We start from the raw sequence: 27,379 nt of genomic DNA, 5'->3' as shown, positions 1-27,379 counted from the left end.
TTCCTGTTCCATGCTCTGTGTTCCAAATATTCTAGTCTATTTTTAGCTGTCATCTCAAGCAACCAAACTAAACTTATTCTTTGTGCTTAAATTTTGTCCTGAAATAATGGCAATGTCAACATGACTTGGGCATTTGCATCTGCTGAACACCTCCAGGGCTCTTCTGACTAAATCCTTATGCCTGTCCTCCAGAACAGGGTGGGACTGAACCCCTCCTGAGGTGCCACTTTTCTCTAGGGTCTGCACAATAATGGACAGTTTGGGCACCCAAAAGTTTAGAGCACATAGGAGGGTGTGCATGCTGTCCACTGCAGAGGCTGTCCTTAGGCAGGTGACACCGAGCTGTGCTGGGTGACAGCTATGCACTTCCCAGTGGTGGGATGTAGTGAGGGGAGGAGAGCCTGAAGCACAGAAGCTTGGGCTTTGCACGCCCTTCAGTGCTGAGATATTGTCCCTGAGCTCCTCCACCACCCTGCAGGGAGCAATGGCTCAGAGCAGCCACAGCCATCCGCGTCACCCTGGGCTGGCAGATCCTGGAGCTGGGCTGCTGCTGATGGTGTAAGGACAGGCTCTGCAGTGGCTGGGCCTGCCATACAGGAGGCTAGAAATGGTGTCTTGTGGATGCACAGGTGCAAGAGGGAATTTCTCCAGACACAACCAACAGTTGAGTTTGATGAGGTGTTAATTAGACCATTCATGCAGCCTGAGCAGTTGCAGAGCAGACCGTGTTAGCTACCTACTGCGTCTGCGGGTACAGGAATCCCAGAACTGCTCAGAATTTGCTTGGGGAAAAAATTATGGGATTCTAAGGAATTAACATAGATTTTAACAGCAGATCAGGAATCAGACACAAAGGTTAATGCATGGCTGGATAACCCATTTGGTGCTGGAAGAGAAGAAACACGAGGAAAAGCTATCAGGAAGGAGAGATGCCAAAACGTGTTAAAGCTCGGAACATAGTACAAAACTTAGGCTGGCATGTGTGGGGGATTTGACTCTGGGCTCTCATCACCCATTGTTCCTCAGCTGGTGTAGCCCAGTTTTTGCCACTGGTAACTCACAAGATTCAGCGTGTTACCTCCACCATGGCAGGAGCTGCAGCAATGCTGGCAGGGTAAGGGCTGGCAGGCTTTTGCCCGTGCTAGACTGGCTGTTGGTGCTCTGTGGCCAGTTTAGGTCCTGAGACTGCTGAGTCACCAGAGAAGTGAAAATCTTTCTTGTCTGGAGCTACATTCTTTCCCTATTCCTCATCTCACAGATCTCAAAGTCACCAGATCTTGTGGCTCCTTGGCTTTTCTCTGCCCTCTTTCCAGCCTCCTTGGCCCCTTTTCCTACTGCAGTCACCATTGTGCATCCACCCTCTGGTCACGGGGACACAGCACCTCTAGCCAGGTGGCAGAAGTAGGTGATGAGGCTCGCAATTGTCAGTGTTCCCCTTGCAAGGCACAAAAATTCTGCATCCTTCGTGATTTTGCTGCCTCCTGCTCCTGGTCTGTAATGCCTGTGGAGACTTAACCACCCATCTGGTTCCCTGTGTCTCCTTTTGGTAATGTCATTCCACAGAGATCTGAAAAGAGCCCATAAAGCTGAAGGAGCACTTTTTTCAGTGGTGGTTAAGAAGAAGCCCTTCCTCCCTGCCAGCTGTGGATGTGCCAGGACTGGGAGGGGGCATGTCAGTTATTTGTGGGCAGCCAAGTAGGGGTCAGGTTAACACCTGACTCAGTCTTCAGCCCTGTTCCTTTAACCCACAAACCAGCCCCAAGCCAAGGTTTCTAACACTTATCTGGTTGAGAGAATTGTTAGCTTACAGTTCATGAAATGGAACAATGGGGTTCTACCAAAGCAAAATCAAAGTGATTAAATTGGGAGAGGCTTTGGTGGTGTTTCAGTGATAACTGCCCTTGCCTTATGTCTCTGCCATCATGAGGATGAAGAGGGCTGTGCCAGTCTGTGCAGGTCAGCACGCCTCAGTCAGTTCAGGCATTAGTTTTTATCCAAATAACAGCCAAAGACAGTGTAGGGACAGAGCTTGTTTGTTTAAATTCAAGAACGAGAAATAAGTAATTGGAGTAGGTGGTGTCTGGCAAAGGGAAGGACTCTGGATGAATTTTAGGAATGAATGTAGGCATTTTTCCCGTCCCCTTGCTGAGAAGGACTTCTGCCATATTCGACACAAGGGACTTGTAAACACTGAATTTTTAGAAGTTGCTTTAGCTGTTTGACTTTCTTTCAAAAAAAGTATATCCTTGCTGCATGGTATTACAAAAGCTACCACAAGGCTGGTGGCACAGACTGTACCAGGACACTCACTGGATCCAGAGCAAGAATTTTGTGCAAAAATTAAAGCCACAAGACAAGGAACTTTAAATTAATGGTACAAAGGGAGGAGGAGGTCACTGCAGCATTAACTCAAGCTCTGGTAGCATTGAACTTATGAGTGACTCAATTCATAAATACGTTGAAATGAGGTGTGAAGGATGTGATGACTCATTTTGCAGTTGGTTATAAAGCAGGGTCAAGGAGCTGAGATATAAGCAAAAGATTTAGCTACTGCTCTTGTAGGAGGAAAGAGTTAATATAGTTGTTGCTTCTGAAACTTAATTTGATTTCTGGATTCACGGTCACCTGTACAGGAAGAACGAAATGGATAAGAAAACATAGATGAGATTACAGCACTGTGCAAGTACACATTGTACCTTCATTCTGATTACTATCTACAGTCTTAGTCATTTCATCTCAGAAAAGATGTAATAGAACCAGGAGGTTACAGAGAGAAGCTGAGGATGTGCATAGTGTGTTATTTCTTCACATGAGAAGAGATTAAACAGGCCAAGCCTCTTCAGCTCAGAAGAGAGAGCTCAGAGGAAATGTTACAGAGGCCCAAGAGCCTGTGAATGGGGTGGTTTGTTCATGGTGAAGAAAATAGTTTGGAAGGAAGCTTTGTAAAGAAGGAGGAAGGTTATTCACATGGTAGGCAGTGGCACTGTGTAAGTAATTGTCACAGGGTGCTGTGGAGGCCAGAGGTGGGTGAGTCCCTGTCTCCTAACTCCTTGAGCCCCCGCAAGGACAAAAATTCCTCTTTGCTGGAAGGCTTGTGCAGCCCTACCACAGATCAGGATGGCTGAAGGAAGGTGATGCTGAGCAGACAGAGAATACAACATATCAGCAGATTTATACCTTTCACACCAGACTCTGCTCCCCAGAATGAAATTCATGAATATTCACTGCAGCATAATGGCTTGGCAGCATTAGTGGGGGTCTAGGACCTCTTTCTGCAGGTATTCAGTTGTGCTGCTGCACCTGGAGAAGTCAGTAAGTGAAGCCTGGGCCTTAGTGACCCTCACAGCCAGCTGAGACACAAGATGAAGGTTATTTTTACCCATCACTGTTGGCTCAAAGGGCAGAGATCTGCCACCTTGCTCTTGGGGTCCACCAGGGCACCACCACAACCACAGGCAGGCCAGTCTTGTTCCTGCATTTGGGGCTTGTGCAGGGTAGGGACTCTGTTTTGTAGTTCTTCAGGGAGTAGCAGATGAAATAACCCATGTTGTAAAGTCCAGCACTCAGGGGTCATTCAGATGCTAAACCACTTGGGTGCCTCTGCAATAACAACATTTCTCCTTGTGCAGCTGCATTCTTTGTTACAGCATTGATTTTTTTTTTTTTAATAGTTTAAAGGATGAAAATCTGAAATTACCTGCATGGGAAAGAGATTTCCAAATGTGGATGCCTCTTAAATGTATCAGGAATAAGCCTAGGAAGTTCCAGAGGCTGGCAGCTGAATCCAGACACATTCACATGAGAAATAACGTACTTGGAGGCTAATTAACCATGGGAGCAATTTACTTGAGGTTGCAATAGGTGCTCCATGACTGACAAGTATTGAATCAAAGCAGGAGATGTGTTTCAGGTATCTGCCAACGCTAAAGTGAAAGTTGTGGTCTTGGGAGATGTGGTTATGGGAGATGCTCTGGAAGAGGTCAGACTTGACCCATGGTGTCCCAGTACAGAGTTTGGGTACCAGTACCATCTTGAGGTGTTGCAGCTCTCCTGCTCCTTGCCCCCACAGCTCACACATGACCTGTGGGGTGAGCCCCACCTTGTGCTAGTACTACCATTGGTGGACAGAGCTGTGAACTGTTTGAGCCACTGAGCAATGCTGAGTTACATTTTTCTCAGTTCTAGCTCGACGCAGGGCACCGCAGGTAGCAATGGTGGCATGGGATGCTGGCACAGAGCCAGCTGCAAGGACAGGATGAACATATCACAGAGTAATGGGATGGGTTGAATTGAAAAAAACCTTAGAGATCATCTAGTTCCAACCCCCCTGCATAGGCAGGGACACCTTTTAATAGACCAGGTTACCTAGGACCCCATCCAACCTTGTCTTGAACACTTCCAGGGAAAGGGCATGCACAGTTTCTTTGGTCAGCCTGATCCTGTGCCTTATCACCCTCACAGTGAAGAATTTCTTCTAATACCTAATCTAAACCTACCTTTTGTCACGTAGATGTATGTATCAAGTTCAGTGACTCTGTCTCATCCTCAGAATCAGGAACTCCCTACCCAAGATTCCTACTCCTCTACATGTCTCTGATGTGTTCTGCTTTCCCACCTAGAAATGCTGTCCCAGAAGATTTCAAATACTTCTCTTGAGAATTTTAACATGGGCCCAGGTTTCTGATATGTGGAAACCCAGCCAGGGGTATTACATGGGCAGGCACTAGGGCTGCCACCCTTCTGAATTATGGGGCAGTGCTGCAGCATTAGCCAGCCCAGCATGGGCTGAGCTTGCCCCACTGCTCCTCTCAGGGAGGGATTTAGTGCACATGTGCTGCAGGGTCAATTGGTGCTCCCAGAGAGACCCCAGTGTGTAGGAAAATGGCAGATTTACTGTGCCAGCCCAGCCCATCTGTGCAGCACATGTGCAGGGATCTGAGCTCTGCCGGAAGCGTCTGGCTCACTGTGCCTGCGCCGTGCCGCGCACATGGGAATCACACAGCCCAGGAAATCCCAAGTGAAAATGTGTCACTGCTGGTCATTCTGACTGTATGGATCTCCACTGGCCTCAAAACCTGTGGATGGAGCAGCACGGGTGCTATAGGAATAAAGGATTAGTTAAATCCCTATTCCTAAAACAAGGGGATTTGGATACCTGTGCATTACTGCCTCTCCACCTCCCCGAGGCTTTCATCTCTTGTTCCTGCAGTACCCCTTGCTGGCTGCTGGGCTGCTTTAGTTTCCCTCTGAAGACATCTGGGGTGTTCCAGGAACAACTCCAGCTCTAAAGTCAGGACTTGAAGAATTATCAGGAACTTCATCTTGCAAAAAATCTCAACAAAAGGAAAAAGGAAGAAAACAGAAAGAAAGGAAAACAAACATGCAAAAGAAAATTTGAGCTAGATATGTATGCTTTATCATAAGATTTTGATATTAACAGAAGTAACTGATTTATCTTGCTATTATAGAGGCAGAAGAGGAGCACCAAGCAAGCCAGGGCCTTTCTGTTCCATTTTTGGTCTGCACTCTGCTGCCTGAGTGGTGCCTGTGCCCTATAACAGTTTCTCAGGAACTTTTTATCAGAAGGCCAAGTAGCTTCCTAGAGATGTGGGAGATGGGGCACATGGATGTCCTGCTTCTGCTGCTCCAGGAGGTTGTAATGAGGGTTTGCTTGGCTTTTCAGTCCCTGCTCAAAGACCACTGTAGAAGGTGTGTCTTCAACAGGGCTATAGGCCCTATGAAAATGGCAAAGAAAACCAGAAAGTTTCTTCCTTTAAGCTTGGTCTGCTCACGGTTTTGGTCTGTGAGGGGAGAGTGCCAAGCTGAGCCTGAAGAGGTGATTCTATGAAGTCCAGGATGGTTTTCTTTCAGCCAGAATGTAAAGCATTTGAGGTTAGAAAACAAGTTTAGCTAATCTTCAAATCCAATTGCAACATATTGATCTTCAAATCCAATACAGATTGTGTTCATAATTTCAGTTTAGAGTTCATTAGTTTACTCTTATAGACTTTGTGCATTACATTTTATGCAGCAGCCCCTGTACAGACAATATAAAACCTGGCAGCTGGGGTTTTTGACTCTTTTGGCACATTTCTGCACACTTAATTTTATACAACAGCAACACCTCCTCAGCAATATTTGTGTAATTTTCTTTTTTCCAGGTGAGTGTGAGCTGTGGGGAGCTCACACCTCTCCCTATGGCTGCACCAGGGCTGGCCCAGCTGATATTCTCCCCCTGTTCTGCTGGAGAGGAACTGTCCCCAGCCATTGCATTGCCACCCATCTTCCAGCCCTGACCCTCAAGAGAGATGTAAAAGCATTTCAGAAAGGCTTTTGCATCTTTTACAGAGCCTGGGAGCTGAGCTCTCAGCACTGCTGGGCAGCAGAATTGGGGATGCATCAGTGCTACAGGAGTTTACAGCATGTTATTGTTTTTCCATTTCTAATTGTATCTCTTCCCTCCTTGTCTGCAGGGATTTATTATTGCTGCCTTTGCCAGCATCCTCTTATGCTCCACAGGGTCCAGCTGCCCTTTTGTCCCAGTCTATAATTGACCATGGTCATTAATTTAAAGTCAGAATGATCATTTCCGAGCTATATTTAGCCTGAAGCTTGCTGCTCTTGTTTCAGACCTGATTAGAGGCTCGTGTGCCAGAAAGCTGCTGCTCGTCCCTGCCATGACAAATGCTCTGATGGTCTCCTACAAACCTTCCCCTTCCCTGCCCTCGGTCATGGGGCTCTCCTTGGGGTGGCTCACCCCAGTGTGGAGCTGGGACAGCTGTGACATCGCTGCTGTGTTCCTGGAATCCTCGTGCATCAAAAGCAGCCCAAGAAAATACAGCATGGTTTCCTTTCTCGGCATATCCATGAGCTCCAGCAAATGTCTCCTGTCATGTGTGTGCATTATCACTTCCAAAAGGCATCAGCCACGCAGCGCACGTTGCACTCCTGCACAGACACGTGCCTGAGCAGTCAGAGGGTGCCTCTGTGTGTTTCCATATCCATGCCCCTGAACATAAGAATGTAAGAACCGCCTTGGGCTTCCTCGTGGGAGCTGCAGTTTTCCAAGGTGCTGTTTGGATTGCTGGGCTGGGGAACCAGGGGGAGACCCCTGCAGTTACCATCTCCTCCTGTGGTGGTTGCACATGGTGCCCAGGATTAGGAATTGCTTTGGTTTTGGGGCTGGCAGTGTGAGCAGGTGGACCTGTGTAGCCTCAAGTCTGACTCAAACAGGAGCTGTCTGGAAGAGGTATATTCTTAGTCAGGTCAGAAACCATCAGGAGAATAATGCCCATATATCACTGACTTTAACCTTGTCCATGGAAGTGCTGTGGTTAGGTGTGGGAATGGAATAAACCAGAAGTGCAGCCAGGTCAGAATCCCACAGTTTGCTAATAGACAATGCCAAAGAAAGAGTCAAAAAAAGGAAAGCACTTAGCTGTGTTAGTTCAGCTTTTCCTCCCTTCCTCAGGAGCTTCCTGAGCAGGAGGTGGCATTTTTGCACCTAATAGCTTTGCTGGGTTTTATTTCCATTTTCTTCCATTTTCCAGTCCTTGCTTGAATCCAGGCAAAGAGTTCCTCAGATTAAATACATATTGGGGGCTAAGAAGAATCTTCTTTTAAAATGGACGTTTAAAATATGTTCTTTAATTGCTATTGAGAGTTGTTAAAGTCACAGAACTTAATACATACCTCAAGATCTTGTTTCTGAAATGCTGCTGTGTTTCAAAAGCCCTCCCTACCTGCTCTAAAATGATGCCCAGAGCTCTGCTGCTGGTTGGATTTCACTTCATTGTTCTGAGCTGTGCTTGCTACAAGCATTTGGATTAAGTAGAATTTATTCCTTCTCCTTAAGGACACAGAGGCTTCATTAGAAAGTATTTGTGGGCACAGTGGCCACCTGTGTTATCTCATGATGTAGGATGGGCACTGGTTGTTTAGCATTTCCCCTGTGACAGCACTGGCCTTATCTGGTTTCTTCCTCTGTCTCCCATAGGTTCATGAAAGTGGCCGGCGGCACGGTGGATGCTGTTACCTGGCAACAGTAGGTATTCACCATTCCTGCTATTTTCCAACACAGTGCAGTGATCACAGACGCTGGGAACAGAGCTGATGTGCTCTCTGGGTGTCAAGGGGCAGATGTGCTGCAGCCACCTCCTCTGTCCTGCTGAATTTAAACAGGTGAAGGAGGCTCTGCCCTTCTTTCTCGAGCCTCTCAGACAATTACAGGAGTGGATGTAATAACCTTTACCCATGCAGCTGAGACACAGAACAAAAATACCACTGCCTGCATGCCTGGCCTGACAGATTGCTGGAAACAGAGCCCTGAACTGGACTGCTGAGTCTCCAGAGGCAGCTGGGAGCACAGGCAGCTCCAGGGGTGGCCTGGGTAGGGACAACAAGGAGGCAAAAGCCACGTGTGACAGATGTATGGGACTATCTGAAAGCCCTTTTCCTTTCACCCCAGTCACCGTCTCCTCATGCCCACTGGCCTGAATCTAGACTGGTTCATCCAGATAAGGGAGAGGCATCTTAGTCCAATGGTAAACACATAATGCCCCAGCCCCCACTCTGCTGTGTAAGGGTGTCCACAGACACACCGCTGTGTCCTACATGCAGGTGGAGCCCCGGGAGCTGATATCAGTTAAAAGGGGGTGAACATCCAAGATCCTGGCCCAGCTGAGGCTGAGAGAGATGCTGTTACCTGGTTTTCCCCCTGGTCCTACAAATGCTGCATTTCAGAAGAGCAAAGGAAGCTCTGAGCTGTAGCACTGAATGTTACAAGCACCCTGGGAGGGAGAGGTTTTCTTATTCGAGGGAAAATCCAGAAACTTCTTTTCCTTCCTCTTATTTCCACCTGCTGCAGTTTGCATGCTGTGGCCAGAGGCAGGCTCCCCAGCAGGCTGTGGCTCTCTGCAGTGGGAGTGAAAACACCAGTGCAGGCACTGGTGAGGCACTGTGCAAGCACAGCAGTGACCACCCAAATTGATAGCAAGAGGGTTTGTGGGGCAGGCAGGACTCTCTCCTGCCACAGAAAGGACACATTTCAGAGACAAGTATTCACTGGAGGAAAAAAAACTATGGTGAGACCATTCTGTTCTCAGAAAATGTGGATTTGCTGTCATGCTGGGTTATACTTCCCATGCAGGACACTGGCCTGAGCACGGAGCCAGGGTCTCAGGTCCAAGGTGTGCTTGAGTATGGTGCCCACAGGTCTTGTTCCCAAGCTGATTCTTCACCATGACCCTTCATGAGGGATTTTGGGCTGCTTTGCTGAAGTACAGCAGTAGGGCTTGTATCCATCACCTGTAAAGGCCCTTTGGACACCTGCTCTGAAGCAGAGCTCAGTGGGGTTTAACACACGAGGCTTTCCTGCAAGCACAGCCGTGGTCTCTGTGTCAGTGCTAACCTTGGAGGCTTCTGCAGGAGCAACTGTTGGCATCTTAGAGGGATGGGACTTACAGCAACCTGTAAGTCCCATTCCTGGAGCTTGGCTTGTCTCAGTGTGCTTGCCTGGGTGTTTAGCTCCGTGGGTTTCTCTGCCAGGCAGCAGCAGCTTGCTGCAAGGGGGACAGTGGGGTAGCAGAGCAATTGGAGCAGGATTTGTGTTACTTACAGGCTCATGCTGTGCAATGATGATCTATGTCTCATCTGGGAATTTGCTTTTCATGATTACACGATGTGCTGATCGCATTTACTTAGTCCAGGAATTTGCTTTCTGCAACAGGGCTTGATGGCTGGGCCAAGCCCTTGGATGAGTTGAAGGAACAATCTTCCAGGCTTCAGATGTGGAGTTTCATCTGGTGTGCAGGGAATCTGCCTGCATGGCTACTTTGAAAGCGTTTCTTATAGGGTCAGTCCGAAGTGTTTGTCAGTCTGGTGCTGAAGCAGCAGCTTGTGGTTGGGAGGGCTGGTGCAGCTCCCCACAAGGGTCAGCAGAGCTGAGCTGCTTCCTGCTGACCCATTTCCACTGCAGTGTTCCTGCTTCTCCCCCTGCCAGGGTTTGCAGCTCTGGAGATAGCGCTCGTATGTGATTGTGAGGACTGGCAATGGCCACAGCTCTGAGCTGGGCTTCTGTACTGTTTATGAATAAATGTCAAAACAGTGTCTCATCCCTCTGCTCCAAACAGCAAAACAAAACAAAACAAGTTCCTTTGTATCCAAGAAGAAAATTGTTAGCAGGAAACTAAACTGCTGTCTAATTTCAAGTATGAGAATTTTGGTTCCAAACCCTAACGTTCTCCTGGGATATTGGTTATAAATTTGTCAAATCTGTTATTCCTTTGAAAAGTCTGTGCTCAATCCAGAAGGGGAATTGAGAAGGGAATATATTGCAAGGAGCCCTATTCTCAGTGTGAAAACAGAATATATCTGAAATATAATTGATAGAAAAGTGACACTGGGTAGAAATAAGGAGCTCGCCAGTGAGCCTCACTCACTCAACTGAGTATGGTTTCACTTACATACATAACATCACTCAGCATGTGTGCCTCCCTCTTCAGAAGTAACGTGTTGCTGGAGAGAGATGTGTGAATGGTTTCAAAGTGCTCAGGGAATTTCCTTTAAAGGAGGGTGTGGCAGTGGCTCCAAGAGATTTGGCATTTCCCTGGGGATTTAGATTGCTATGTTTGGTTATGAGTGAGCGCAGACCCCATCAGCCTTTGGATGTGGGTTCCCACTGCTCAGAATCCTCCCCACACTCATGTCTTTGCTCTGTGCTGGTGTCCTCACACATGGGGAAGATTCACTGTCTGCTTAAACCTGCAGCTGTGCCCACTTCCATCCCCCAGCACACTCTCAGTCTGCACAACTGCTTTTCCATTTGAAGTCTTTCACACAGCTACAACTTTGTCATGTTTAATGGGCAAATCCTCATGAAACGCTGCCTCTGAAACACAAATCCCTGTTACTTATGGGGAAAGCAAACGTTTACATCTTCAAAACCAGCGGACATCTGTCCCTGTGGCTTCTTGGAGAATGCCACCTTCTCTTCCAAGATACAAAGTCACTTGCCCTGTGCAGCAAATCAGAGGTGCCAGACACACAGGCACGTGTGAGATTTTGCTTAAAATGCTTTTGCCAGGCTTGGGTGACATCTCTTCTGGCCAAGTCATGTTGAGCATGCAGGGGCAAATGCTCACGGGGCAGATTTGCCAAAGGTGCCAGGAGAGAGTTGCCCAGCATGGGCACACCCACCAGTGTGTGTACCCAGGGTGTACACTTGGGCTCACATCAGCCTCAATGTTCAGAGTGCTGTGTCTTCACAGGCTGGGCCTGGAGAAAGGAGCTGCAGAAAGGAGTCTCTACCCCATTTGCACCTGTGTGGTGGTTTTAAAGTCAAACCCACTACGACCTGTAAATAAACCTGGTCAGGGCTTTGCCCACTGGCTTGCAATCCTCTTCTCTGTCTGATGGAGAGAACAGTTCCTGGCAGCACCACAGCCCTGGCCACCAGCACATTTCCAGGCAAGGCCAGGGCAAGGCTGGGGAGATGGCACAGGCCAGGGATGGCTCTCGGTGGTGAGACGGGCAAATGCATTCTGTGTGGGGGTAGAGAAAGGCCTGGGTGTGAGCTGTGCCTTTGGGGCCAGAGAACAGCCCCCAGCCACTCCTCACCAAAGCCTTCATTAGTTGACTGGAGGTGGGCAGCCCCTCTCCTCTGTGCCTGCAGGGGTTTGGAAGGAGCAGGTCGTGTCCATGGGAAGCAGGGGCTGCCCCACGGCCTGCGCTGCAGACACCCTGTGCTCGGGAGGGTGCTCGGGGCTCGGGGCCACCTGCCAGCACAGCGTCTCCGTTTCACAGCTGCAGTGGCAGCAGCGTGTCCTGCTGACCCTGAGGATCTGCCCTGCTCGCTGTCCCTGGCAGGCGGGTGCCCTAATTCCAAGCAGACTCTCCCTATTCCAAGCAGACTCTCCCTGTAGCGGCAGCCAACAAAGGAGATCCGGAAATTCCTGAGCTTTGGGAAGTGGGCTTTAATGTAATTAACTGCAACAGAAGAAGAGGTCAGATAATAGGGGCAAAGGTTTCTCTTTAAAATGAAGGAGGATGTAAATGAAACCAGCTGCCCAGGAGTCAGTGCACTGCCTTCATTAAACATGGCACAATGCTTATGGTCCCGTGCAGCAAATCATGGATCTTGCCAGAAAACAATTTTAAATGCAACACAAGAGCTGGAGGTGAGAGGACAGAGACATGTAGCCAGCCCCTGCGTTGCCCAAGTGCTCTGGTGGCTGGCACTGTCCTTCTCTGGGAGGCAGTGGGGAGCTGTGTGCAGCCTGGCCTCGCAGCCTGCTCTAGAACAAGGGCATTTCTGACTGGCAGCTGTGTTCAGCCCTGCCTCACTACTGTTCTCAGCTCATCTTTGTCCCATGCTACACATCCATCAAAGGATGGAGGCCGGGAATTGGGGTGGTTCATTTCCTAGCACTGGCATAAATTCTTGCCCAGCCCTTGGCTGAGTCCTTCCCCTGCACCACGCTCAGGTTTGGCCATCTCTGGAGCAGCCCAGTCACACCTCCCTTTGCAAAGTGTGCTGATCTCATCCTGGCTTTCTATGGCACCATCAAATGATGGTTTTAGAAATGGGGCAATGTAAGCAGAGGGGGGAGAATTTGTCTCGGCTTTGTATAATAGGCATCCAAAGTACAATAGGACACCCAAAAGTAGAGGTACATGGCCTTTCCTTCAAGATGTATGTCTCATCTGGGATTTGGTAGCTAGATCCCTCTTTTTCTTGGCTGACTCTTCTCATCTTCTTGCAGACTGCCTGTTCATAAAGATACTGGCATCAAACAGAGGGACACAATGGCCCAGCTGTGTATATAATTGGCCATGTCTATTCTCTCCTGAATTATGAGAAATAGCATGGTCAGTGCTCATGCTGTGCATGCTGATGTGTCCTAGGCTTCAGGGCCACTGCTGTTGCTGTGCTGTACCCAGAGCCCACTGAAAGAACTGTCAGCCTGTGCTGGAGACAAACAGCTTGTCCAAGAGCTGCGTGTGTGCTCTGCCTCTGCAGAGTCGTGGCTGACAGAGACCCCTGCCCTTGCTGGGGAGGGTCTGTCCATTCACCTCCCTGCTGAACCTAGGAGAGCAGCATGTGAGTGCCATGGACCCCAGGGCTGGCCTGGGGAGGTATTTGTCTGTGCTGGATATCTCTGCAGCTGCTGCTGGCTTTTTTGGAGGTTGAAGAGTTGTGGCTGTTTTAGGTTGTTTTTTTGGGATTTTTTTAAAGTCAAGTGCACTGAGTCATTGTAAATATCAGCAAAGCTGCAGCCTTTACTCCAAGGAATAATCCATGCCTAATGAGCTCTTCTCTTGCTTTAAAGGCCTGACAGTTGTTTGCATTTTGTGGATTTCTATACTGCCTATACTGACAGTTAAAGTCACCAAAAGGAAGTGTCCTTAACTCAATGAGATGAAGCCTACAGCTGGAAACCCATTCCTGAGTAGCCAGTTATCAGCACAGACCTCAGTTCCTCTCTCTTCCTCACAAGCCTTGTGCCACTGGGGCCATTTTCCATTTTTTCTAGTCTGAGGAGGATGAAACTACCTATTGGCAACTGAGGACTTCCCAGGCAGATTTGCAAGAGATCCTTGCCCATTTTACTGAAGCCTGTAATTGTCTTCCTGCTCTGTTTACATCCCAAAGCTGAGGTGTTCCCCTCCTCATGCCGCCAGGAAATATGCTACCAAGATTTCTTGATACTGAAGCAGAAATACTGATACTGTATTTATGCCCTTCATGCCTCTACCAGTCTATATTTCTTTGGGTTGTTAATGAAGGTGTCAAAAAAAAAAAAAACGTTACCATGGCAAGTATGGCAGTAGAGTATTTCTCTTCCCTGTAGGGTCTGGGCTGTGCTGAGTGCAACAGCATCTCCCCAGGTGATTTCTGGGGGGCAGAGCTCCTCTGGGTCTGCTGCTGCTCCTCTCCCCTTGGCAGTGGAGCTGCGTGTCAGAGCACACCTCGTGCTTGGATGAGGTGATGAGGAGGTGCAAGCTTGTCTTTGCTCTCCAAGGGGTTTACCCTGGGCTCTGGGAATATATTGGCCAAGGAGGTAAACCCTGCAGAAAACCTGATGCATTGGAGGGGTCATACACAGACTGAGGTGTATCTAACTCCATCTTTTCCCTGTGAATACAACTTTTTAAATGTCTTTCAGCCAGTTTTCGGCCCAGGTGACAGGGTTTTTAGTCCACAGCAGTCTGAAAAAGTAATTTCTGCTCAGTTTTTAAGTGCGGTGCTAAACTCCAAACATCTGCCATCCCCAGAGGACACTGCTTTGTAATTTTGTCTTAAAAAGTAATCTGTGTAAACCCCACCACTGCCTGCTGCTCACAGATCTGCTCTCCTCCCAGCAGGCAGTGGTTCGACAGTGTGTAAGTGATTGGAATGATTTTCAGCACTTCCTAAACTCTCCCTGGAGATTATCTCTGCCCTCAGCACCTTCCAGTCACCGTGGACATGCAGAAATGTGCCACCTTACCCAGTCCCACAATGTTGGGGTGCCCGGCATGTTCCCATGTTTCTCTGGGGACACAGCTGGGACTGCACGCCTGGGGGAGGGCTGACAGAGGAGGTTCTTCTCGTTTAATGCATTTGCAAGTTGAGCCTGTAATAGAATTCTGCTCTGGGACAGTTAGGGACTTGGAGCAGTGAGACACAAAAATCCTCTCCAAGCACTCGTGCATGTTGCACATGTGCCAGGTGCTCTGTCTGAGGCTGAGTTAGCCCACAGCTTCCTTTGGGGATGCTCCTGCATTCCAGCACCTAAGTGAAACATCCACTGCAACTGCTGCAGGTGCTCACTGGTGCAGATGAGATGCATGTCATGGAGAAAGCAGCCCTGGAAAGGTGAATCCACCTTTCTTCAGAGCCCAGGTCTTTAGGCTGTTATGCATCCCAGCACCCAGAGCTGCAGCGAGGTCTGCAGGGATGGAGAAGGGTCTGTGTAGCTGTGGTGAAATCCGAGTGCATGTAGATCCAGTGAGGGATGGGAGGCAATGACTGAGCCCCACCAGCCCCAGCCAGAGCTGCTGCTGTTCCTGGGAACCTCCATTCCCCCAACGTGGCTCTGATATTCTCTGGGGCTTGCTGGGGTGAGTGGCTGATACACAGTGCAGATTCGGGAGGAGAAGGTTCATAAAGTTTCTCTTGCAAAAACTTTATCAGAAAAAGGACTGGCCCAGGGGGATACCAGTGCATGCTGCAGCAGGCATCCTGATCCCTGCAACACTGTGGGGAGCCTCTGGCAGATGTACAAGGGCTGCCATTTCTCTTTGCATGGAGGAGAGGTGACAGCCCAGGGCTCTTCCTCAGGCTGGGATTCCCTCTTGACACAGGGTATGTGCAGTCAGGACAGAATGCTTCACCTTATGTCCCAGAGCCAGGAGATAGCAGTGAGACATTTCAGAGCCTTCCTCTCACACTTAGACAGATGATTCACATTGTTATGGGCAGCACTATAGCTGTACTTCATAAAATCAAGCACATGGAGAGCAGGAATCAGCCCCCTGTATGGGAAACACTCCCTGGCATTCACAGGCCAGAAGGTATTTCTGTGAGAGCAGGACTTCCTCTGCTGGTAACAGCCACAACTCTCTTGACAGGGGGATTCAGCTGAGGATTTTTCTGGAAGAGCAAGCAAGGAAGGTGTAGGTTGTGCAAGAGTCCTGCAAAGCCTTTGCAGGTGGCATTTTGCTCTCAGCCTTTAGAATACTATCCCCGGAGTTTCACCAGCAAAAGTTAAGAAATTGCAAAACTTCCCATGGTTCCTGAAGTGCAGGATGCTCAGTGTTTAGGGTGTGTCCACCTTACATCCTGTTTTGGAGACTGAAGCATCTGTCAGGCAGGCATGGCCAGAGGGCCAGGATTTGACAGGGTGCAAGCAGGGACTCCCCCAGAGCAAAGGAAGCATCTTGGTATGGGACAGCAGCAGAACAGGAGGATGTGGTTTGGGGACAGAGACATTTCCAGCTGTCTGACCTTTTCTTCTTATTTTCCTTCCAGTTACTACATTGATGGTCGAGTGGCCAAGGTGACAGATTTCCTGAAAACACGCCTGTTAGACACACTGTCAGACCAGATCAGGAAAATCCAGAAGGTGAGCAAGTGCAAAGGCTCTGCAGGGGCCAGGGGACACCGTGGCTGCAGTGCCTGGCTGTGGCACAGCTCATGGCCAGGGCTCAGCTCCCAGGGCAGCTGTGGGGCAGGGGGACAGTGGCTGCTGGGCGCTGTGCTCCCAGGGAAAACGCAGCCAGCCCTCGCTCAGGGCAGGGGTGAAACACCAGGCAGCACAAAGCCTGGCCCCAGGGTGGGTGTGCGCTGGGATTTGAGGGAAGTGGCCGCAGGCTGCAGCAAAGCATGGGCTCTGCAGGTGTGCTGGGACACAGGGCAGGAGAAAACACCATGCAAGGCCGTGCTACGGCGGCTGGCTGGCTTGAGCCTCCCATCTGTCTGTTCTTGAAGGCAGCAGCATGTAATGAGGATGAAACTGAACCTGCTCCCCAGAACAAGGAGAGGAGTGAGCAGCCAGGGGGTACCAAACCTTCCTGAGCACAGCCAGTGCCATGTGTGCTCGGGAGGGGACTCCTACTGCCACATCTTGTCCCACTTGCTCACAACGTGCCTGGAAATGTTGCTTGCAAATCACTTGCATTCCCAGAGTGCTTCTCACTGGTGGAGAATTGTGACCATTATGAACTAGTGTCCTTTTTCCCTGATAATCGTGCTTTGACTGTGTCAAGAAACCCAGCTGTTGCTGTCCTGTGGTGTCAGAGTCCATGGCCTGGCTCGTGAGTGCTCCTTTCCTCACTGTCCAGGGGTCCCAGCTCACATCTCTAACAATGGGACACATGACAGGGCTTTGCAGGGTCCCCCTGCTTTGGCTGATAGAGGGGCCAGGGCTGAGACTGACACACTCAGCTGTCAGTCCTGGAAGAAATAAGGAACACCTAGTGAGTGAAAAAGGCCTTAGGGACTAGAGGAGATGTCCATCCATCTGTCTTGTCTAGGTTTTCAAATCTTACCACTCACCACAATGTCTCACTTGTAATTCCTGCAGGGAGAAACCATAGAATGAGTAAACAACTCAAAGAGGCCCTGGGAAAGGGGACGAGAGGGTCAGTGCAGCAAAGCTGGAGGAGAGAAGCTCCTTGCTGAGCCCTCTAGCACAAGCTGGGAACCATCCATGTGTGTGGATGATACTCCTGCTGTGGGGGAGGCATGGCACAGTGGCCAGTGGAATCACTGTGGGGCAAGCAAGAGGCACCAGCTGACCCAGCCCCCACGGGTATAATGCCCTGCCAAAAGTGGCGACATGTATCCCACCTCTGGCTTGGAACCTGCCGGGAATGGAGTGGGACCCCATCCACTCCCAGACCAGCAGCAGCAGGAGCTGCCCTTGGTGCAGTTTAGGGGAACTCTCACACCCAGAATTTGGTCTGCACAGGGTAGGGCTGGGGAAGGCTCTCCTGGGAATGCCAGTGTGGCTGAGCAAAAGCACAGCACTGGGTGCTAATAGCCTCCAGCTTGGCTCTGAGTCCGTGCATCCTGCCGGGGCTGATTAGAGCAGCTGGACTTGTCCACTTCCCTGTTTTATTGCTTCCTCTCCGACCGGGGAAGGTGGCGGGCTTAGATAATTACAGGCAGGATGCCAACACCTCTGGGGCTTCAGTCAGGGTTGTCGACTCTCACAGGCTGTGAGTGGGAGGCAGCCCAGAGCTGGCGTATTTAACATCTTTGAGGGATCCCAGTCCATCCAGCACATTCCAGCGCTCCTCACTAATGGGGCAGGATCCATCAGGCTGCTCACAGCATTCCTGGGGCCGCTGGGTTTGCAGACATCTGGTCTTGGGAGCTTGTCACCCAGCCTGGAGAAGTGGGATTGCAGGAGAGGGGACGGGGTGTGGTGCCGAAGGCTGCTCGGGCTGGGAGAAGGCAGCTCTGGCCAGCTGAGCATCTCACAGGTGTCTGCACTGCCGGCTGAAGCCTGGCAAGGGGTGGGCAGCATGCTCAAACCTGCATGTCCCACCTGTGCCATGGACCCCTCAGGTGGCAAAGCAGCCCCTGCTCAGCTGTGGGACTGACTGTCCCCTTGGGGCTCGGGGGCTACCACGGCTGGCAGCCACCGTGAAAGGGGGTATGGTGAGCTAAGGTGACATGAGAGGGGAGTCTGTGGGACAGAGTGCATGGGGAGACCACAGGGGAAGAGAGCAGGATCTGGGACTGGGAACATGAGAGTACATTTGGGAGCAGCTCCAGAAGATGTCAATGGATGTGGAAGTTTATGGTGAGCTAACGTGACATGAGAGGGAAGTCTGTGGGACAGAGTGCATGGGGAGACCACAGGGGAAGAGAAGATGTCAATGGGTGTGGAAGTCCTTCCACTGGCAGTGGAAGGGAAGAGTGAGGAATAGTGTCCCACCACCCAGCCAAGGTACAGACACAGAGTGACATGCCATGGCCAGGCAGGCACTGACTGTCCAGCAGCACCATCACCAAAGTACAAGTCTTCCCATGAGAAAGGAGATGTATGCCTTGGATTTAAATCACAGGTTCACCAGAGTAATTTTGGTTGCTTTTGTCTCTCACGCAGGTGGTGAACACATACACACCAGGGAAGAAGATCTGGCTGGAAGGTGTTGGCATGACCTCAGCTGGAGGCATGAACAACCTCTCTGATTCCTACGCAGCCGGGTTCCTGTGAGTGACACTGCCTTGCCACCCCCCGGGCACTGCCACCCCCATGGGCTCTGCAGGCTGAGGTGCTGCAAAGGCACTGCAGCTGGAAGAGGGCAAGCTCCAGGCCCAGACACCCCCTCAGTACTCCCTGGCAGCCTGAGTATTGCTAATTTCTCTATTTCATACCTAGTGCCCCTCCTCAGCTCTGCTTTCCATTTTCTCTCCTTTGAAGCTACAACCATTCCTGGCTCCTGGGGCTCATCCACTGGCACAGCCCCATGGCCTGGACATCCTGCTGGAATCTGCCAGTTCAGATCTTCAGAGCTGGCTGTGATCATGAAAGATGGAGGAAGATTATTTAAGCTTAGCAGGGAAGCACAGGGACATGCCTGGGCTATCAGGGCTGTGGCAGGCTGTGAGAAGTGAAGATCCTGCCCAGGGAGCGTGAGAAGACAGGCCAGTGCAAAGGTCTGCTCTGCCCAGCTCAGACAGAGGGTGCAGAGTGCTGGCAGGCTGGGGGAGCACCTCTGGGCAGAGGGCTGAGATGTGGGGGTGCACACAGGGGCTCAGGCACAGGTTTGGGACGAGCAAGGTGGGCACAGCTGGGGCAGGGGAAGAGACATGCAGACTTGCTGGGACAGGGATAGTGGGAGCCAGCTCATAAAACCATCAGGAGGATTCAGCTCAGGGCTGGAGCAGGGATCAGGTCATATGCGTGAGAGCAGCTGTGCCACTGGGACCAGGCTGTCCCCCTCAGTGTTTCCCCTGTGGTGCCCCCCTGCCCCTGCATGGTGCCCTGGCTCTGTTCCCTCTGTCCCCAGGTGGCTGAACACGCTGGGCCTGCTGGCCAGCCAGGGCATCGACGTGGTGGTGCGCCATTCCTTCCTCGACCACGGCCACAACCACTTGGTGGACCAGAACTTCAACCCCTTGCCGGTAGGTCTGCCCAGGGGGGTCGTGCTGCTGCTGGCTTCTCCCCGCACGTTTGGGGGGATTCTCTCCTTGTGGCCTCTCTGAACTCTGCCGGAAAATGAACATTCCAGATCTGTTCCTGACAGTGTTAATAGGAGGTGCTGGTTCATGTCAAGTGCAACATGTTGGAGGCAGATGGGAGAGCGGTACCTCTGTAGCTGCAATTTCATCTGATGCCCCAGGGTTGTAGCACAGGAGGGAGGCTGGTACCACTGAGGGGCACCAGGGCAGGCTGGTGAGTTGGAGGGATGGATGGAGCAGGCAGCTGGATCTCTCACAGTGAGCTGGCCCAAGAGAAGCCAGGCTGGAGCTCCAGCACCCCATTTCAGATTTCTACAACCAAGGTGAAAGCTTCACAGTGAGCAGTGATCTCATCAGTGCCCCACAACATCCCTCACTCTTCATAAACACCTGGGCAGAGGGGAACTCTCAGAACACATAAGGAAACCATATGAAAAATCCTGTTAAAAGTAGCAGGTCTCCTTTTCCTCTGGGGGTTAGTCAATACACTGCCTTGCAAGCAGAGAGCCTAGCAGAGCAGCCGCGTGCTCTGCAGCTCTCCTAGAAGGGATTTATTGGTCCATGACCCAGCAGACACTGCCAGCAGGCTGGGAATCCCTGTTGGAGATGGGCACAACCCTGACACTGTGAGCCTGCCCTAGATGCTGTGCTGGGATCTGAGGTGGCTGCAGGAGAGCCAAGTCTGAGGGAGCTGCATCTCAGCCAGCTCTGCCTACTCAGGCAATGAAAACAGCATCCCTGCAACAGCATATCTGAGCACCAGGCTGGCTCCAGAGAGCAAACCAGTGAGCAGGAGAGCATGGTCTATTGCCTGTGCTGCTCTGGGTATCCCCGGGGGCTGTTCCCACATGCAGCCTTCCAGCAAGCATACCTGCCAGCTCTGGGGGCCCAGCCTGGGGGGCTTTGAGCTTTGTTTGAGATGAACCTGAGCTCACAGCTCGATGGATTTTCCTGAAGAGCCAATTTCCCTGACTAAGCCACATCACCCCCTTTCCCAGAGCTTCAGGGTCCCCAGATTGCTCCTGGCTGGATGGGTGCAGGCCAGCTCCTGCCTGCCACGTGCACGAGGGTAGCAGATGGCTGCAGCCAGCTCTCCTGGCACAGAGGGTCACAGGTGCCCCAGGGCCAGCTCTCCTGGCACAGCGGGGCATCAGCCCCAGAGCGGCTGGAGGAGGAGTGCAGTTCAGAACGGGATTAAAGCCAGGGAAGGAGTTAGAGGAATAAACCCCAGGCTGTTAAACACAATGGGAGTCTTTAACTTGGATTTTGCTGTTGTTTTAAAGATAAGTCTCCCAATAAGTGAGGTGCCAATTGCTGTCATGATTGTTTCCTCACTCTCCCACGTTCTTCAGCGCTGATCCCACATCCCACCACTGTGCTCCTGCACAAACTCTGGCAGGTGCTTCCACAACCCCCTTCCCTCCACTCCTGTGCTATAAAAGAGCCACAGACAGGTGAAAACCGACAAAGGGTTTAAAAAAGCTGCAAACACCGCAAAGCCCAGCAAGACCGGGCGGTGACCTGCCCCGCGGGACGGCGGCTGCTCTTTTCCCGTGGGAGCTATCAGCAGATAAAAGCCGCTGGCTGTACCTGTCCGGGCCGGCGCTGTGAAATACAATCTGCTCATTAGCTGCCATGACAAAGAGGTTTCCGCACGCCGGCTGGGCGTGAGGCAGCTCTCAGCTGCCTGCTGAGAGAAGGGCTGCACGGCCATGGCATCAATCACAGCTGGCAGCTCCTCGGGGAGCTGGGAGCCAGGCCTGGGCTCCCCACAGCAGTCTTTGCACCTCCTTCTGCTCCCTGCCCCTGCTGATGCCTGCTTGTCCAATAAGAGGATGGTCTCAGGTGGCAGCAGTGTGGCCAACAGGCACTGGAAGCTTCCCAGTGAAATTAGGAAGATGCTCACATCTCTGCTGGGCTTCCCGTACTCAGCTGACTCATGAGCTAAGCGGCATCTTCTCCCTTTTGGGACATCTTGCAAGAGACGTGGTCCTTGTGTGCCCCTCCAGGTCCTTCACCCATGGAAGGGCAGCTTGAGTGCCCATCCTTGTTGCCAGAATTGCCTGTCCACTCTCCCTCTGAGCCCAAGTGTTTTACTGCCTTGTTATTTTTGAGATAACATTTTCATGTATGGTTGGAGTGCTTTTTCTTCCTGAGTGATTGGAGCAGTCAGCTGTATAATAGTCAGAGAAGCCCTTCAAATAAAGCCTTTTGCAGGTACATCAGTCTGCCTGCCTGCACTTAAACGTGTACATGTGTGGGAGTAAGGAGTGGAGGGAAGGAGGGCAGGAGCAGCACTAATATTTGCTCGTCACAGGGCAGTGCCTTTGAAATGCTGATGTGGCATATAGTACCTCTAGGATCATTTCAGGCATGCAACGCACATACTCTATCTCTCTTTCCTTAATATCTCTCTGAAACAGTCCAGAGGGAAGCAATACATTTATTTCACTCCAGGCAGACGGGAGATTTCTCTTCAGATTCTTACAGAATGTTAAAGACATTTTTCAGTGCTCTTCCACGTGGTACTCACCTCTTTTTTATCCATCCTTGGTATTGATTTCTGCTCCTTTAATGTACAATGCTGTAAGGTTATGTCTATGCAGAGAAAAAACTTGGGTGTATTTCTAGACATGGTTTGAGGAACACAAACGCTATGGAAAAGCCAAAGCTGAAAACCAGACTTATATTTTCCTGTGGTTCCTCATGGACCTTCCTCTAACAACTATGGGCAGTGAACCACTGAGTTCAGTAGACAATTGAAGTTCTTTTCTGCATATGAGATTCATATGCAGGATGAGAAAGTCCCGGAGGGATCAAGGGTGAATTGACAGCAGGGGCTGCCTGCTCAGCTGTGGTGGTAGAAGACAATATGATATTGCCTGTGAATTGATGGTGTCCTTGAGAAAGCATCACAGCAGTGCGAAGGTCTGTGCCCAGTGGTGCTGTGATCAGATGCTTGGATGCTGCGGGTGATTTTTCACCTCCTTGGCTTTGCCCAAAGGCACTGAGGAGAACTCAATGGGAAAGAACATGACTGTCCTGGAGGAGAGAGGGCCCTGGGCTCATATGAGGTCTGTCTGACCTGTCCCGAGCACCTCCGCATTAGGGAATGGTTTGGGCCCCCCTTTTCCGGGTCCAAGGAGGCAAGGGGCCCTGCGGTGAGGTGCCAGGAGCGGGACGGGTCCCCGGCCAGGGTCCCGCCTGCTGCACGTACACGCTCCCGGTGCGCTCGTTAGCTGAGCTGGCTTGGCAGGAGGCGCTGCTAATTGCAGCTGAAGGTCCCAGCCTTTCCACGGTCGGTCCCTCTCCCGCCCCTGCGCTCCTCCCGAGGGGGTCCAGGTCTGGCCAGGGCTGCGGAGGCCGGGTCCTCGCCCACCTGTGCCCATGCCTACCCCGGGGCCAGCGGAATTCATCCCTGCTGCTGCTCCCGCCCGTGCGCGCATCCGCCAGTGTCACCGCGCTGCGCGCAGCGGGAGCCGAGCACAGAGCGGGGCTGCGGCTCTGCTCCCCCCGGGACCCCCGGCTCCCGGGCACTGTCCAGGGGACGGCTCCCCCCGCGGGCTGCAGACACGCAGGCAGAGGCACGGTCCCACGTCTGGGAGTGACAGAGGGTGGGTGGGGAGAGGGAGCATGTTCAATGGATCTTGCACACACACACGTGGAAGCTGTTCCTCATGACTGTAAGTCTGCTGCGCGGGCGTCTGGCACCCCCATCTGCCCCGCACGCTAGAGCACTGACTCTGGTGGGAGTGATGCCTGCAGACAGGGAAGGGGTGGCAGAGGCAAGGACTGGCAGGAACTGTTGTTAGAGGATGTTTTCTCTGGCCACAGATGGGAGGGATGAAATCCCGGGCAGTTCAGGTGTGCATGGGGGAAAAGCTCTTGTAGCTATGATATTATGAAAAATCCTTTGCTGGGATTTTTCCTCTCCTGAGAAGCTGAGGAGCCTCAGGAGAGAAATGTAAACAATAACTATCTGCTGCTGTGGAATGCAACAGGTGCAGCTGGGATTGGTCCATGTGGATTGTTTTCGATTGATGACCAATCACAGCCACCTGTGCCAAGGCTGTGAGCAGTCAGGATTTTGTTATTCTATTCTATTCTTGTTATAGCCTTCTGATCTCTCTGTTCTCTCTGTTCTTTTAGTATGTCTTAATGTAGCATTTTAATATAATATTTAACATAATAAATCAGCCTTCTGAAATGGAGTCAAGCCTCGTGTCTCCACACACAGAGAGTCCTCAACAAGCTCTCCCATGAGATGTCAAGCTAGAGCATGGTCTGCTGAAGGGCAGAGTGGGAATGGTGCCCTGTGGAAGTCTTCAAGCAAGCCTTGGCACAACTGCCTGGAGCAGGTTTGAGCAGGGCATCCACTCCACAGCCCTGTCCTTTCTATCATGTCTCAAGGACTGAGGCATTGTCTGCTTTCTGCACCCTCTCTCCTTCCAGGAGTTCCAGGTTAGCTCTGAGGATAAGAGTATCCATGAATGAGGAAACAGACTTAAAGCAGCTAAACTCTGCTTGCTGTCACGGTGGGTTAAGGGGCCTTTCCCTCCTGGTGCACTAGAAAAAAGGTCTCTGAAGTGCATATGCATGGACTCTCAAATGGATCAAAGCCATGCTAGCAGCTCTGGCACCCACCCACTGGAGCTGCAAGACATGTGCAGAGCTGGAGCTGGACTGTTCCTCCTGCAGCAGAGTCTGGGCAGAAACAAAATCCATCTGGGACCGGCAGCAGCAGCTTGGTCTTGGAAGGATGGACACAGCCACGGCCCACGTCTCCAAAGGCACCCATGCTAGTGCTAAACCTGCCCAGCTTGGTCACAGAGCCCACCCAGGGCTGTGGATGAGGTGGGATAGAAAGACCATTCCCAAAGTGGATTAGTGTTCTGGAAGAACAGGAAACAGAAAAATTGTATTTTGTTTCCAAGCCCTCTGATCTGGCAACTCCGCTCCCTTCCTGCAGCCTGCATCGCCTGGACCCTGTTAGGGAGAGGTGATGACAAAAGAGAGATTTGGCTGTTCCTCCATCTGCTCAGATCCCAAGAAGGTGGGGAGGCCACTGGCTGGAGTCAGGCTGTGATGGGCAGCAGGCAGGGGTCACGTCCTTCTCAGCACTTCCCTGTTTCCTGGGTAGGCTGTCCCCTCAGTGTCACTGATGCCTGGCAGCAATTCCTGTGGCTGCCACTCCCACTACGGGAATTTTGCTGAAGACCACTTGTTTGAGGAGAAAGCTGCAGGAAGATGTAAAGGCACAAGGCAATGCAGGAAAGAGTGATGTGACATGACATGAAATGTTTGCAGCCGTTAGAGCAGGAAGGAAGAGGATCGGCACAGCGAAAGCAGCAGATGCCCAGGCAGAGATGTCAGCAGCCACAGCGGGCTGGTGGTGGGGCACCTGCTGGGATGTGGCCTCAGCAAAGAAGGGATCGGTCAGCATCAGCTGACCTTTCATGGGGAGCGGTGTCTGGATCAAAGCGAGGGTCTGTCCTGCCCAGGAGGGCAGAGCAGAGGGAAGAGGCGAGGGGCCCCTTCACTGCAGCATCTCTGTGTGCTGCCTCCTCCTCCCCTGCTGGTGCCTCTGGCAGGCCAGTCCACTTGAAGCCCCCTTGTCTGGGGCTAGAAGGAGCCTTGTTCCCCCATTCACAGACCACCTCTGGAGTGTCCCCTGTGGTGCTCACTCACAGACTCCCCAGTACAGCAGCAAATGTTATAGGAGACTGCTCAGTTCTCCGCAACCTCCACCCAAGGAGGAAGCACACACGAAACAGCAAATAGGTCCTGTCCCTGAGGGTGGGGGCACGAAGGCAGCATTAGTGTCTGAAGCTGATTATTTTGACTTCAGATAAATGTTTTTCCCTTTGGGATGAGGTTCTGTCCCACTCTGCTTGTCACAGGACCCTGCAAAGGGTTTGGCTGAGAAAACCTTGAACTCCCACTTAAGAAGCACATAAAACTCAGGGATAATGTTAAAAGCAGCATTATCCAGACTTGCTGGAGGAACAAGCAGCTATGGCTTGAACAGGATGTAAGGACCTCCGTGGGGAGAAAGCTTTGGATGCTGAGAATCTCTTTAATCTAGTGGAAAAAGAAAGAACAAGAACCACTGGTTGGAAGCTGAAGCCAGACAAATTCAAGACAAAAATAAGGAGTGGGACTGTTAATAGTGTGGATATGTAACTGCTGGAACAGCTCCCTGGGAAGTGGCAGCTTCTCCATCCCTCCAAGTCTTCACAACCATAATCTCTACTTTTCTGTGGGATGCTTTTGTCAAAAACAAGCCAGCAGGGACAACAAAGGGATAAAAGAGCAAAGACCTCTGTCCTGTGATGTTCAGACCAGCCAGCCCTTATCTCCACACAGGTTGCTTGGACTGTGGAAAATGCAGATGAGGGTGCAGGACTGGAGCTCTCTGTAACAGGCTGTTGAAACTTGAGTGTGCACAAGGCACAGGGGAAGAACTTGGGCAGCTTCAGAAGCAGGAAGAAGCAATAAAAAGTGGAATAGGGTGAGCAGCAGCCAGCTGATGCTGCTGGTGACTTGGGAACATAAAGCCATGCCCTGGCAGTCCCAGCCAGAGAAGGCTGTGCACCATGGGCTCACAGCCTACTCGTTTGAAATTCAGCTGCCTTTGCTGGTTACAGTTCCCAGGAGACTGAAGAGCTATGGCTCCTTTACTTTGGTTTTCTGGTTATGGAAACTTCTTCTCACGTATGGAGAGCACAGAGCTGAACAATTCAGGTGGGCAGCAGAGCTGCTTTGCTGTCTCTAGGAGAGAGCATGGGGATAACTCCTGCCCTTCTCCTGATGGCTCAGCAGACAGGAGGGTCTGGCTAATAGTTCTGCCTCAGAGTCTGCCTAATCAACCTTGTTTCCAAAAGCCGAAGTCTCTAAAACTTCTGCAATGAAGTCAACTGTGCAAAGAGATCAAGTGGGACCCTCTGGGCTTTCCCTCTCTAGTGGAAAGCTTCTACGTCCTCACTGGCCCCATAGGGCTCAGAAAGTGAGGCTCCCTGAGCTGTTCACATCAGCTCACTCAACACAAGCTCCCGTCCTGCCCACACATCAGGGGTCCCAGAGAGGAGACCTCCTGAGGCACAGGAAGGCTCTGCTTCAGGTGCTCCTCACCTGCACTACTGCTTGATGGGTCTGCAAAGTAATTAAACCAAGAAAGATCCCTTGATTCCTGTGGGACTAATGACAAACCAGATTCCTCTCTGCTATCCCTCCTCTACTGCTACAGCTGTATTGCTGGCTCAGCCCTCACAACAAGAGTCTTCTGTGACTCCAAAAGACAAATCCTTTCTGCAGTTGCACTGGTTGGAGCAATCTGTTTCCCTGGACATTGCTGAGGCTGCCCCTGACAGGATGTCCAGCACCACACTGCATGTCTTTGCAAGGGGTGTGTGGGCACTGCCAGCCTGAGGAACTTGCTTGCACAGGGTGTGCCACATGGGAGCAGGTGCCAGCTGCTGTCAGGGCTGAGGAAGAAGTCACTGGTCAATGGAAAAGCCACCCTGGTTGCAGCTGGGTTTCAAGAGCAACTATTGCTCAAGCTGGTCCCGTTTGAACAGGGGCTGGTAGGTGCAGGAGCCTAACAACCCTGGCATGATTTTGGCTGGGGTTCATTCATGCCAGTGGAAGGAGCAGCCCTGGAGCACCAGCCCAGCTAGGGAAAGTGTCTGCCCTCAGCAGGTT

The 27,379-nt window shown here is 51.3% G+C and overlaps 1 protein-coding gene across 1 annotated transcript in view; it reads left to right on the top strand.

The window, feature by feature from the left end:
• Nucleotides 1–27,379, top strand: part of HPSE2 (heparanase 2 (inactive)) — a 107,116-nt gene that overhangs the window by 74,364 nt on the left and 5,373 nt on the right. The window contains exons 6-9 of the mRNA XM_041461626.1: nucleotides 7,997–8,044; nucleotides 16,013–16,106; nucleotides 18,600–18,706; nucleotides 19,507–19,621. Coding sequence (XP_041317560.1) covers nucleotides 7,997–8,044; nucleotides 16,013–16,106; nucleotides 18,600–18,706; nucleotides 19,507–19,621 — 364 coding nt within the window. The remainder of the gene's footprint in view (nucleotides 1–7,996; nucleotides 8,045–16,012; nucleotides 16,107–18,599; nucleotides 18,707–19,506; nucleotides 19,622–27,379) is intronic.

The sequence above is a fragment of the Pyrgilauda ruficollis genome, unplaced genomic scaffold (genome assembly GCF_017590135.1).
Source record: "Pyrgilauda ruficollis isolate IOZ18807 unplaced genomic scaffold, ASM1759013v1 scaffold15, whole genome shotgun sequence".
Classification (NCBI taxonomy): domain Eukaryota; kingdom Metazoa; phylum Chordata; class Aves; order Passeriformes; family Passeridae; genus Pyrgilauda; species Pyrgilauda ruficollis.
Note: the sequence above shows the minus strand (reverse complement) of the source record. Positions and strands in the feature narration are given on the sequence as shown.